This window comes from Plasmodium coatneyi, chromosome 4, assembly GCF_001680005.1.
Source record: "Plasmodium coatneyi strain Hackeri chromosome 4, complete sequence".
In the NCBI taxonomy this organism is placed as follows: Eukaryota; Apicomplexa; class Aconoidasida; order Haemosporida; family Plasmodiidae; genus Plasmodium; species Plasmodium coatneyi.
Genome location: NC_033559.1, coordinates 395371 through 409301, shown reverse-complemented (window position 1 = coordinate 409301; position 13931 = coordinate 395371). Strand labels below are relative to the sequence as shown.

At 41.0% G+C, this 13931-nt stretch overlaps 2 protein-coding genes across 2 annotated transcripts; one reads left to right on the top strand and one right to left on the bottom strand.

Moving 5' to 3' along the window:
• Nucleotides 1-102: 102 nt before the first annotated feature.
• PCOAH_00006940 (Uncharacterized protein) lies at nt 103-1227 on the bottom strand (the record flags this gene model as incomplete). The annotated part of the gene is made up of 1 exon (XM_020057504.1): nt 103-1227. One exon carries the CDS (start codon nt 1225-1227, stop codon nt 103-105), a length of 1125 nt encoding a protein of 374 aa, XP_019913150.1.
• A 2043-nt stretch (nt 1228-3270) lies between these two features.
• Nucleotides 3271-10350, top strand: PCOAH_00006930 (Uncharacterized protein; the record flags this gene model as incomplete). Its single annotated transcript, XM_020057503.1, has 1 exon — nt 3271-10350. One exon carries the CDS (start codon nt 3271-3273, stop codon nt 10348-10350), a length of 7080 nt encoding a protein of 2359 aa, XP_019913321.1.
• Between the last annotated feature and the right edge of the window lie 3581 nt (nt 10351-13931).

Sequence of the window (13931 nt, the reverse complement as noted above, 5' to 3'; positions counted from 1 at the left end):
TGGGATGATAACAAAGGCGGAAAACCTATCTTGAAGAAGAGGTGTCCCCTTCTGCTCACCTAAAGGAAGAAAGCAAAACAAATGGCCAACCACGCACACCTCCTACTGAAGGCCGTACTTCCTAAACATATAATCGACAAGGCTCCCATGATACAGTGCCAGTTGGTGGAGCGGCTTATTTAGCTGATGCAGAAGGAAGAGTAAAACACAGGCACTGATTCCTTTGCTGCATGTCGATATGACCGTCTTCTGCTCATTTAGAAGATCGTACTTGTCACAAATGTTCCTTATTTCGGCCTCATTTTTAAAAGTAAAAAATTTATATTTCTCATTATGGCTTCTAATAAAATGATGATAAGGTATGTTAACCGAAAAGGGAATGAAATTGTCCACTTTTTCCTTTTCATTAATGGGCAACAGCGCGCTAAAGGAGCTGTTCGGCCTGGTATCCACAAGGACAAAACGTCCCATGTTATCATTTTTTTTCTTCCTTCCGGTGATGAAATTGTCTATATCTGCATAATGGTATATGCTTTTATTCCAATTTTCACTTATTTGTTTTTTATTTTTTTCTACATGTTCTTTTATCAGTTTTTCGACTTGGATAATTTTGTCCCTCTGTGGAAGGTGCTCAAATATTTGTGCCTTTCCAACTGTTGCCAAGACGTCCCTTTCCTCATTGAGCCATTTATTCAAACCGCCATTTAAAATTTGCACATTTTGGAATCCATATAATTTGAACATGAACCAAATTCTGGGGGCATAAAATATTTCATCCTTTTCGTAAAAAATGATAGGCACATCTTCTAGTGTATTTATTTTTATGTCCACTGGACTTTCCACAAGTAGCTTCCTTAGGTAGGAGAAAAATTCTTCTTCAGTTGGGAAGAAAAAAGAAAAATTGGGATTTTCATTGGAGGTAACTATCGAATTGAAGGAGATGCTTCCTTCTATTCTTTCTTCCTGTTCGTGCTCATCAAAGGAGTTTTTATATTTTTCCCCCTGCCTGATATTGTAACCGCTTGCGTCAAATAGCAAATGCTCCCTTTTGTTCTTTATAAGGTCATGCAACTCGTTCGTCTCGATGAGATGCTTGCATGTGTGCATTTTCATTGTGCTGAATTGCTTGATCCTTATTTTTAACCTTCGTATGTATGTCGTTTTGGGGGAATTTATACCCAGCGGATGCCTTAACTCGGCCAGTTTAGCGAAATTGCAACTCCTCATTGTGTATAACTGTGTGAGTCGCTGCTGTTTTGGGGGAAGCACCACGATAGGGTGTACTTTTTTTTGAGGGGGCCCCACAATTGGGAGCACTTCGTGCAAGTGGATATTTTGTTATCAAGAGGGTGAGCAGATCGAAGCAAGGCATCGTTGTGCATGCACATCTAAACGGTGTGGCACATGTAGAAGTACTCTAGCGCACATTGGGGCCTTCTCCGAATGTTTTTTTTTTTTTTTTTTTTTTTTTTTTTTTTTCCTTTCTTGTTCGATCGAACACGTATGTGGGCTTTCCTTTAGAAAAGGCGACCCCCTCTGCGGCGATAAACACACCGACATTTTTCTGCTAGAAGAATCGCTTACTCAAAAAGGTGAGGCACCATTTTGTGTTTCTTTTTTTATAACTCCTAATTTGAAGAGGGCAAAAAAATGTGAGAACACACCTATTGTTATAGCGTTTCCATTTTTTCCACATTACTGTTGGCATGTAAAAAGTCCGAATTGTTGGGGCGCAGGAGGAATGAACTTGTTCCAGAGAGGGTTTTTCATGTCAACGTTAGTTGGCACTTCCTACATACTGCAAACCACTTAAGTGGTATTTTTCTTTCCGCCACTTGAATTTTTTTTTTTTCGCACAAATCGACCTTGCTCAGTTTTGTAATAGGTGGGAATTTTATCTGACCGTTTGTTGGGGCACGCTCTTTCCATATCACTGCGTTGTCTACGTTGCTTCGTATTTTATTTTTTTTGTGTACCTCATTATGTGCTTTTTTTTTTCCTGAGCGTAATTATTTCAAAGGGGGGAGAAAAAAACTACGCGAAAGTGTTTTCCACACGTTATGTTACAATAGTGTTGCTCATACTTTACTGCGTAGTGAGAACCACGGCGGAAAGGTGGCATGTTACGCTGCAACTGGGAGGAGTCTAATCACTCCCTCGAAACAATAAGCATTAGCATTGTCTGGATATATGTGTTCCTTTTTAAATGTTTAATAACAACGTGTTCACTCCGGCATTGTGTGGGCCAAATTTTTTCTTTTTTTTCCCCTGGTTTATGCAAAAAAAGCGTCATTCGGATGTACAAATGGGGGAATGCGCAAAAATGGTTTAAGATGAAAATGAATAAAAAAAGAATTTATTCCTGCAAAGTTATTTATATATTTTTTTTTATCAGCTGGTAGGTTCATTTTAACGGAAACTCTTTTTTTTAAAGTTACATGTTTGTTAAGTGTGAAAAAGGCAAAGTTGGTGAACCACCTGTCCGTTCAGCAAAAGTTAGCTGTAAACTTTGGTAGTGTGCAAGGGGGGCGATGCATACGGGGTGGTGTTCACGTGAGGGTTAATACTCTTAACGCGTATGCAGTATGCATAGGTGGATGTTTGCCCAACAGCGCAAAGACAACTTCTGCAGTTTTGCCATCTCACCACTTCACTTTTTGGCGACGTCTTTTTTCGATTCTTCAATTGTTCCCCAACCGCGTTCGCAAAGAGGCAGCGCTTAAAAAGGTTTTAATTTTCGTCCCATGCGCCACATGGCACAGTCATCACATCGAAGATAATATTTCGCAGTTAAAATGTGCGCTCTTCCATTTCGACGTTTTCCTTTTTTTTTATGCAAGTGTGAATACAAACAGCGGTTAAACAGCGCTTTATTTGGACAACTCAACTTTTGAGGTAAAAAAAAAAAAAAAAAAAAAAAAAAAAAAAAAATGCAATGGTATGAAACGAAGCGGCAGACAGACGAGCGGCAAAAAAAAATATTCTTTCCCAATTTTGCAAAGAGGCGGTAACAATTCAGCAGGTGGTTGCCAAAACGGACAATCGAAGACATACATTTTTTTTTGGCCTTTTAGCAGCCCCCCCTGCAGTTACAAACGCACTTGCTCCAGATTATTTTTCGAAGGGGTATAACTGTTTGAGTGTCCCCCTGGTTAACACATTTCTGCGTGTATTGTGTAAAGACCAAATGTGCGCAGTTGTGGACAGGGGAGGAAAACGCTGCCTGAAATTTTCTTGTAAATGTGATTGATAAGAAGGGGGAGCGGCGGGATGGACACAGTCAAGGTGGACGTCCTACAAATGGACGCGTCCCCAGTGGATACCTGCGTTTTTAAAAAATGGCATTACATAAATAGGAGGATAAAAGGGAAAGGCAAACGCAGGGGCTGCACACGCCTGCGGAAGTGGATCTTCCTTCAGTGGAAGCATTTAAACAAAGTGACAACCGCGTTGACAGAAACGTCCAAATGGGACACACTGAAAAGTGCAGCTGTCACCCCATCCTGTAAGGAAAAAATAAAACGAAGGGGTAAGAGAACATTCGTTTTGAGGAAGACACAGAGGCCAAGCAGCATAGGTGCCGATGAGGCCAAAACGAGTGTGGACAGAGATGACATTTTTTCGAAAAAAAAAGTGAACAATTCGGAGCTGATACTTCTGTTAGCAAAATATGTGCACTCCTGGGATATATCGAGGAAGAGTTCTAACGAGGCAAATTCTTACAGCGATTCGACATGCGCATCGTCAAAAAAAAACGTGCACATTTGGAAGGACAAAAGGGAAAAAGAACACCCGTTCCCCCACTGTGTTATGAAAAAGTGGAAAGACAACTGGAGGTACGAAAAGGAAAGGGACTTAAATTTTATCAATCATGTGAACTGCAACGCCACTGTGGAAGTTCACTCACTCTTTACCTTCTTTTGCACAAAATTGAAAATTAAAGATAAGGCATATTTTGAAAAGAAAAATATGTTAAGTAAAATCTCCACTAAAGGGAAAAGCTATGGGATTCAAAAACAGGGCAGCAAGGACTATTCTACGAAGCTAAAAAATCAGTACATCCCAAGAAGTAAGGGAAAAATTATGAGCGACATTAAGGGCAAACCTAGCAAAGCTCCTCCTCCTTACAAGGCGCAAAACACACTAACCATGAACGATGAACAGGCGTTGGCGGAGGAGGGGCCAATGCCCGAGAGGGGAAATGAACAGCACCCCGTTCCGGATAGTAATAACGGTAATAGTAGTGAAAATGCTACGAAGTCTTTTGAGGCAGACGGGGGAAAAGGAACCACCAACGCGGACGACCAGTCAGAATTGAATGAAGAACAATTTGTAGACGAATTAGATTTAGACGATTTAGACGGTGACGGAAATAAAAAAGAAAAGACTTACTACACAGATAGATGCATTCTGGACAGGAGTGTAAAAAGGGTTTCCATCCTAGACAAGTTAAATATTGGACAGGACGATAAAAAAAATGGAAAGGACAATTACCAAGGGGGTAAGAAGGAGGTACTGAATGGGAAAAATGGAAAACTAGCAGCGCATTCGTATGCAAATAAAGCGGAATTAATACAAAAACAGTTTCCCAATAAGGAAAAGGAGCTCCCTCATGTCGGTATAACCCAAAAGGGGGGGGAGGTCGCCAATTTGAAGGAAGCCCAACATGCGAGTGGGCCCAGTGTGACGTACCCAAAGGAAGGCGCCACTGGAAGTGGTAATAATGGCAACAAGAAGGTGGGGGCATACCCAATGGAAAATTACAAAATGCATCCCCCAAGGAAGGGGTCTATCAAGAGCCCACCCACGGAAGGGGTCGCCATGGATACACAACCAGAGCGGCTGACAGACCCCCCGATGAATGGGCAAACAGAGTATGCCAATAATGGCCAAGTTTTGTACGACCTGAACAACCAGATGGGGAACAACCCGTATGGTCCCCCCAATTATCAAATGAATTATGCAGCCAATTTTACGGTGAGCAACGAGGTGGGAATTTACCCCAACTGTAGTAATTACCCCAATTACGGGAATGACCCCTATTATGGGAATTACCCCAACTATAATAATTGTGCGGGTTATCCACAGTGGACAAACTACCAACCTTACGGCAACATGGGCGGGGCCCTACCGCATGGGGGAGTGAGGCAAAGCCAAAACAACATTAACGAAACGAACCTAGTGGCGTATAGTAACCAGAACAATGTGAAGTACGACGAAGACTTCACGCTGAACTATATTCTTCAAAAATACGAAGACGATGATAAGTTCTTCTGTAGCAACGATGTGGATAGTGCAAACAACGGGACAGGGAACAAAAACGAATTGAAAAAATACACAGAAGGAATGAATAGGCTAGTCGAACAAATGTACTTTTATGATAATTTTTACGATGAATTCAAAATATGTGAGGAAAGGAAAGAAGATTCGAATATCACTCATACCATTATCGACACGTCCTTAAATTTAAATGTGATTGATGAGGGTGCAGAAATGCAGAAAGAGAGCAAAGACAACCAGGAGGTAATTTCCAAGATGGAGTTAAAAATTAATGAGCTAGAAAAGAATATCGAAGAATTGAAAAAACAAAATGAAATGAATGACAAGGGGAGGAATGACCAAGGAGGGGGAAACGGGGAGGGGGAGAAGAAAAACGCAAAGGGGGAAACAGCCGAGGGGGGCAAGAAGTCCAAAAGAAGCGCAGTCATACACAAACTGAAAAGAGAAATTGAGAGAATAAAGAAGGAAAACATGAAGAAAAAGAAAAAAGCCAAGGGTAAGAGCAACCGAAAGGATGTCACGGCGGCACAGGAGGAAGCAGCGCCAAAAGAAGAACAACCTGGCAGCCCCGGCCAGGAAAACAACAACGAAGACAACTTCAACCTGGACAACCTGATCAACGCAGACCAACTGAACACATTTAAAGACGAAATTTTGAACAACGTATACTACTACATATACGAATCGTACGACCAGAAGGACTTTGAAGTTTTGGAAAACCTGGCAAAGAAGCACGAAACGAAAGGCAGAAGAATAACCTACGACGTGAATTTACCAAAGCATAGCTTTAAGCATAAGAGGACATCAAGCGCTTGGTTTTTAAACCCCTTGTATGAAAATTACATGCTCGAGAAGGAAAAAAAAAAAAAAAAAACGAAAAGGGATGATTCATCTGGCTCAGCATATGACAAGGTGGAATTTCTCTTCCACGAATATGAACAGGAAAATGTTGTAAAATTGAAGGACGAAAATAAAAGTGGAGTCATGTCGGAAATCAGGGATAGCGATTTTTCTTATGAAAGTTTCATAAGTGAGAAAAAAAAAAAAATAAAAAAAGACAAAATTGATCTGATCAAAATGAAGAATGAGATTATTCGGAAAAGGGGGGAAACTGCTACCCTCGGGAGGAGGCAGGCGGAGGTGATGGAAAACACAATAATGGCAACGTTAGAAGGGGGAGTTAAGGAGGGGCATGGTACAAAAGCGGAACGGAGTCAGGATCATCCCTCAAAGGATCCTCAAGAGGAGGTCGGAAAACCTGCGCAGAACGACGTGGTGAATGATCTATTCGTGGCGCTAAACAATTACGTTCCAGACAAGTCCCTATTTGATATTTTCAATTTTGGCTCGGACGATGAGGGTGTAGACAACACAAAGGGGGATGACGGAAGGAAGGGGGAGAAAGGTGTGATAAACCAAGACGGAGTTGCTCTAAAAGAAGCAGTGAAGAAAGTTCCTGCCGAAGAGGGTAATGCCTCGAAAGACGCAGATGTGAACACCGAAATTGAGAATAAACGGAAAGAAAAGGAATTGCTCGAACTGGAAATAGAAAACGCTCGGAAGAAGAAAGAGTTGGAGGAGTTAGAGCTGCAGCTGCTGGAAAGGAAGAAAATGGCCTTGCTAGCGGATATGTCAGTCAGAGAGGGGGATGGGGGCGAAAAGGCGGAAGACGAACCGGAGGTACAAGAAAAAGCACACGAACCAGTGGACGAAGCAAAGATAAAGGATGAATCAAGGGAGGAAACCCCAGTCGAAGTCGAGGAGAAGAAGGAGGCCAGCGGAGAAGAGGACAAAAATGAGGAGGTGCAGAACGGAGCAGAATGCGTGGCAAACGATGTGAATACACCGAACCCCGACACGGCGCTAAAGACTAAGGATGACCAACACGCAGAAAAAGAAAGAGGAGAAAGCGGCACGAAAAAGGAACCAGCGCCAGTGCAGAACAACGAAATAAATGACTGTCTCAATGACTACTTAGAAAAACAGCAGATGAAGAAAAAAAAAAAAAACAATTGGGCATTGTATGGAAGACCCAAAGTGGAAAGGGAAAGAAATACCATCCTTAGAAGGCTATCAACCTCCAAGAGTGACAGCGGGTTTAACGAGTATGCCTATATGGCGGAACGCTTTTTTGAAGCAGTTACAGGATATCGCAGTGATCCCGATGAGTACGAGTGCAGTGAGGGGGACAGCAAAGATGAACGTGGAGAAGGACATTTTCCAGAAGACAACACCGCAACCATCCTTCACATAAATGAAAAGATGAAAAAAGACGTAGACCAAAGTGACGCGTTCCACAAATTGGGGAGACCAAATTTCAGAAAAAAGAGTATCTACCAAAGGTTCAAATCTACTACACACAACACCATTTTAAAAAAAAATAGCTTGAAGAAGAAGAAAAAATGTATAAAACGATCCATGAAGGAAAATGAACCCCTCAAATTTTATGAAGAAAATGAAAGAATCTTAGAAAGGGCGAAACTGAAGTTAAAGGAAAAACTAGCCAACAGAGGCGGACCCACATTTTTAGATAATCTATTGGGGAACCATAAAGGCCTGTCCGGGGAACATCCCAATGAAGGAGACACAAATTTTATGAAAAGCATGACGATCGATTCGATGTCACAGAGCGGAAATGGGGAAAACAAAAAATTAGACTTGAAATATAAGAGGATGTTAATTTACCAGGCTCTGGGGAGTAGCAGCGATATGGGGGACGCAGCTGGAGGGAGTATGCAGGAAGAAGAGAGGAACGAGGATTTGTTGAGAATAGAGGAGATGAAACTGCTGGAGGAAAGGAAGCGGTTGGAGGAAGAGAAACTGTTAGAGGAAAGGAAACGGCTAGAAGAGAAGCAACGGCTGGAAGAGAAGAAACGGCTGGAAGAGAAGAAACGGCTGGAAGAGAAGAAACGGCTGGAAGAGAAGAAACGGCTGGAAGAGAAGAAACGGCTGGAAGAGAAGAAACGGCTGGAAGAGAAGAAACGGCTGGAAGAGAAGAAACGGCTAGAAGAAGAGCAACGGTTGAAGGAGATGGAGAAAGCGGAAAAAGCACGCCGCCTGGAGGAGATGAAAATGTTGGAGGAAAGGAAGCGCTTGGAGGAAGAGGAGAAGAAGAAGAGGCTGGAGGAGATGGAACGGATGGAAGAGGCGAAGAGGGCGGAAAGAGCACGCCGCCTGGAGGAAATGAAACGGTTGGAAGAAAAGCGGCTAGCTCAGGTGAAAAGGAAGGTTGAGTTGAGGCGGCTGCAGGAAAAGAGGCTAAGTGAGGCGAAACGGGAAGAGCAGCAGGCTAAACAGGGACCAGTAGAAATGACCCCGGTAGAGGAAGATAAAAAAACGGAAACGGCACAACAAAAGAAGGACCTATTTAGAAATATTATGAAACAAATTTATACGGTGAGCCCGCTATCCTACTACCGAAAGGAGGATAGGGACAAAGGCGAGGAGAAACATCAAAAGGGAAGAAAAGACACCGACGAAATGGATGCAGAAGTGAAAAGATCCTCATTAGAAGTAGATAACGCGGAAGGTGCAGAAAGGAACAACTTGCTTGATGAGGAAAATAATTTAAATATCGATAGAGGGGAAGAGCATGAGGAGGATGCAACCACTGCATACCATAATAACGATGTGGGGGATGATCAAACGAAAGAGGGAAAACACCTCCAGAACCTTTCTTGCGCAAAGAATTACTCCATTTTTGAGAAAATGGAAAGGGAAAGGAAGAGGAGTTTTAGAGGGAAGACAGCCATGAATGGAAACAAAGGCGTTTACAATAAACACGGGAAAAGGGACTTGTCAAAAAATGCCTACGTGAATAATTCTGTAATAATCAGCCATGTTATAAATAGGGCGAAGGATGAGGAGCAACATGTGTCGAATGCCCAGGGGGTGGACTCTGCTGTTGAGGAGACGGATGGTGAGGAGCCGCATGGCGGAGTAGGAAACCACCTCGAAACGCGTGACGACCCGAACCGTATAGCCATACTGGATGAGGAGAAAAAGAAGAAGCTGCTAAACATGAGAAAACAAAACCTCCAGTATAGCAACGTATGTGAAGGGAATCTATGCAGTGCGGTAGGGGACGACTTGTTTGACCCGGATGAGGAGGATTTCTTCGCAACAGAAACGGAGGATTCTTTTTTGAAAATCGACGATGAGGAAGGGGAGCATATGGAGGGAGGCACCATAGAAGATATAAAAACGCATGTTTATAGAGAACTGTATGGTAGGCATGGGTACGGGGGAGGAGGCAAAAGCAACTTAGAGTTGTCATCCGTGTGGACCGGTGAATCCCCCCAATGTGACAGTTCCCCCTTTTACTCGGCGGAGTTAAAAAATTTAAGCAGTTACGATTTGTACAGGAAGCAGATAAGCACAGATGAGGTCATGTGGAGAAATGCAAAACGATTGTCCACAAAAGACGAATCGATAAGTAGGAGCAGTGCGGAGGTAGAAGAGAAAGATAACGTCTCGAAAAGCAGTCAAGATGCCTACTTTGACTTTGAAAAAAAAAAAATTTTTAGCATGGAAGGGAAATATAAAATGTATGAAAATAGTGTTAGTGCCTTATCCAGTGACGATTCGATTCATGCTTGGAGAAAAAGGTATTACTTGGATTCGTTGAAAAGTCACTATGATGAAGGGAGCGACCCTTTCACTAATTACTCCTTTGAAAAAATAGACACACGAAATTACCACCGTGGGGGGAAATTTGCACCAGACGGACACCATAGCGGAAGTGACGACGACATCCTTGCAACCGTGATGAACAATTTAAACGGATTGAATAAGAAGATACAGTCTATAGAAATGAGTTACCACATTGGGAATGGGCAGGGGAACATGTCTGCAGGGGTGGAGGAATACCAGCACAGGCGACGCTCCGGTAGGGTTCACCACGTTAGTAGTCTCCATGCTGATGGGGATTATATTGGTGGATACCACTCTGGTGGGCACTATACGGTTGCCCATGATGAAGACCTTTCCTCGTTTTCCCTTTACCACAGCAGAACACAGCCGCACATAAACGGCTCGAGGAATTTCCAAAGGGTGTACTCGCGCCAGTAAATCTGATAGTGGGGACCCTTCACCGCGTGGAAAAAAAAAAAAAAAAGGAAAACATTCCCATGTGCAATGATGTGATTTCAAACTTAATGCCACTTAAATTTGTTTTCGCCTTGTCGTTCCTCTGCCATGGGCGTGTATTTGGAAAGGCGGCGCAGGTGCGTACAGCTATATTTACGTGTATACACGCGTGTGCTTATTTGGCTACCAATTTGTGCTTGTATTGCAGTTCGAATTTTTTGCACAAACGGACGTGATAAAACCACTTTTCCCATTTGGCGAAATAGAGAAAAGAGCGATACGACTTTTCCCCTGAGTTGCATTTGACAGGAACGATTTTTAAAACTCCCGTATGGGGGAGGGGGAGGATATATGTTGGGCATTAATTTACCACAGTTGGGGGCATTTTTCGTTTTCTCGCTTCATACACACCTGAGTCACTGCGCAGTGCATACATGTGTGTGTATGTATGGCGATAAGCAACAATAATCACAGCAAACACCAGAAATGGAGCAACATGAGCCCCAAGAATTGGACAAAAAAGAACACACAAAGAAAAAAAACACAAAAAAAAAAGTATTCATCTAAAAACACAAACTCTAAGGACGGTGATGCCTCCCGTGTAGGATATAAAATGGCGTGAAAGTGGCGAATACAAAAAAAAAAAACAATGCACTTGACATTCACAAATTCACGGGATCATCTATTATTCACAGCATGGATGCATTGCTTACAAATATGAGCCATTTCTTACCATATCTTTCCAATATGTAAAGGAGGAAATCTTTTTAATGGTATTCCATATTAAACACCCTTAAAAAGAAAGAAAAAAAATATATACGACAAATGATATATGTAAATGGGGGGATCACAGTTTTTGAATGAATTAGCATATAGTGCAATAACAACAAAGGCAAAGGAAGAATATGGCATGTATGGCCATATATTCCTTATGGTTCACGAGTGTAAGCACAGCAAAGTGAATTAAATAATATTCAAGGGTATAAATTATTCCATGTCCAAATTATGATGTGTACACCCTGTAACGTATGATTTAGTAATCCTTTGTGGAAGAATATAAGGTTTTAAGTAATATTCTGTCACAGAAATAGAATGATCACAGAATTTTAAGGTGGAAAGCAGAAACACCATATTTACATTCACTAGGATAATAATGGTAACGTAATATATACACAGTAACCTAAATTAATAATAATAAGGAATAAGGATATGTATACAGCGTTATTAATAATTTCTGCTTGCTGCGCAATTATATATTCTCTTTGTAATTCATGTTTTTTTGGATAATTTTTTTTTATATATATGTCCTTGACATACTTTCCCTGATTCTTCCTTCGATATGGTTACCTTGCTCTTTCATCCCGATTCCAAACAGGTCTTTGTTTTGTCATTTTCAGCATTCATTGGACCTGCTTTTTTTAAGAAGTCATGTAAGCGCATTCTTCCATCTTCATTTTAAGGAAGTCTTAATTCTGTCATTTCCAATATTCATTTGACCCACCACTTCCTTTTTTAATAGGTGATATATTTGTGCACTTTTCCATCTTCATTTCGTTTCTTTCCCCTTTAGCGCTACTCCTAATTGTTGCGCGTTTCCTTTTTTCCTTTTTTTTTTTTTCTGCAATTTTATAATATCATTTATATGTAGACTTCTCAGCATTTTGATTTCCATTTGAACCCTTTTCTTCTTTCATTTTTAATTACTTTAGGAAGTTATAATGCTTTTCATATCTTACATTTCACATCACTTACATTGGGTTATTTCCTCGTCATCGCAAGTCTTTGTGTTTTTGAGGAGGAAGGAATATTATGTAGGAAGGTAACTGATATTCGTTCTTTGTCCTCGCTGACGTTGTGGTCGTTGTTTATTATTTGTTCCTCTACTGGATGGAAGAGTATATACTGTAGATCCTCTTATTAACTGCTCTGTTGTTGTGAACTCATCTGCAGTTGTTGAACCTACTGTTGAATTGTATGCTGATTCTACTGTGGAAGCTTCTATGGAGTCGTCCAATGTGGAACTTATTGTTGAGTCGTCTAATGTGGAGTCCTCAGTTCGTATGCTCCTGTTATATACAGTGGACCGACCCCTTCTTTCGCTTCTTCTGTTGTTGGTGCTGCTGCCAATGGAAGATTTTCGTCTTGGTGGGACTAATAATGAAATGTACTGAATAAAAAAAAACAGCGCAGAATCATGTACCACATATAAGAAACGGTTCCTTCCAGCACTTACCATTCATAGAAGTAGTGCCCCTCATCCGCTATTGGTATATGGGAATACTCTTTGTGCATTATAATAACTATATATTAATGTATATATAACGGTAATGATACTTACCTTGTAGAAAAAAAAAGTAATTAATAAGGACCCCGTTGTAAGAGAAGCATAAAAAATGTTATTGATGGCACTATGGGAGGGAGCATTAGTTGATTTGAGTGGACTTGCCTGCGGATCATGTGCAACGGGTGCTTCACATTCCGTTTTACCCTCTGCAAGACATTGTAATTCTGACAGTTTCGCCCCACCATGTTCTATAAATATCTTCCTGAATTGTGTACAATACGAATCTTCGGCACTTTGACTCATGCAATCCGTATTCACACCATGGAAGGCTGAAATAACTTCCTGAATGTGTTCTTTATATTTTGAATTGGGCGGGGACCCACTATTCAGTAACATTGCTCGTAGAGTACTATAGTCTTCACAATAATCGAATACTATTTTCCTTTGTTTGAAAAGGTGTCTGCTAATAGTAGTAGCAGTTGTTACTTTTGGGCACGTATTCGTACCAGGTGACTGCTCCAATACATTATAAATAGCGTTCATCACTTGAGGAAATGAACTATCGCTCTTTATATTTTTGGAAATTCTGTCTCCTAGCCAGTAATAGAAATAATCACAACGTTCCTTATTGGATGGACTATTATCATTCATTATTACGGTCACATAGAACCAGACACCTAGAGTTCTATTCAAACATTTATCAGTATTTGCATACTGCTGTAATGTAGTTCTTAGACTACTCTTTATGCTGCTAACATATTCATCCTTACAGTATGTACTCCAATTATTGGTAAAATTGTCATATGCTACACTTGAAGGTAATTTGCCCAAAGCATCTTCTTCCTACAGAAGTTGTTGGTGGAATACATGTTCCTATGTATTCTTTATTTCTTTAAATTTATTATACTACGCATAAAATATTCTATACATAATGTATGATTCTTCCTGTTTGAAGAAAGGGAAAAAACACACCTCCACTGCTCCTTCTGGTGCCCCTGTTAGTGTACATTTCATTTCCCATTTTTCCTTCTGCTCATAATTCTTACACAACTTTTCATATTCATTACACCAATGATCCTTTTGTTTTGTTGTACATTTATTCTGTACAGTACTGCAGGCTTTCTGTATTCTTTGTACATACTCCTGATACCCCCTGGGACAAGGTTTTCTCCCATCTTCTAACTTTTCCCCCATAAAATCTCGGTCTTCCTTGTAATCGAACATATTTTTCCATGCCATGAACAGTTTATTGTCTTCTATAGGGTCCATAGGACTACAT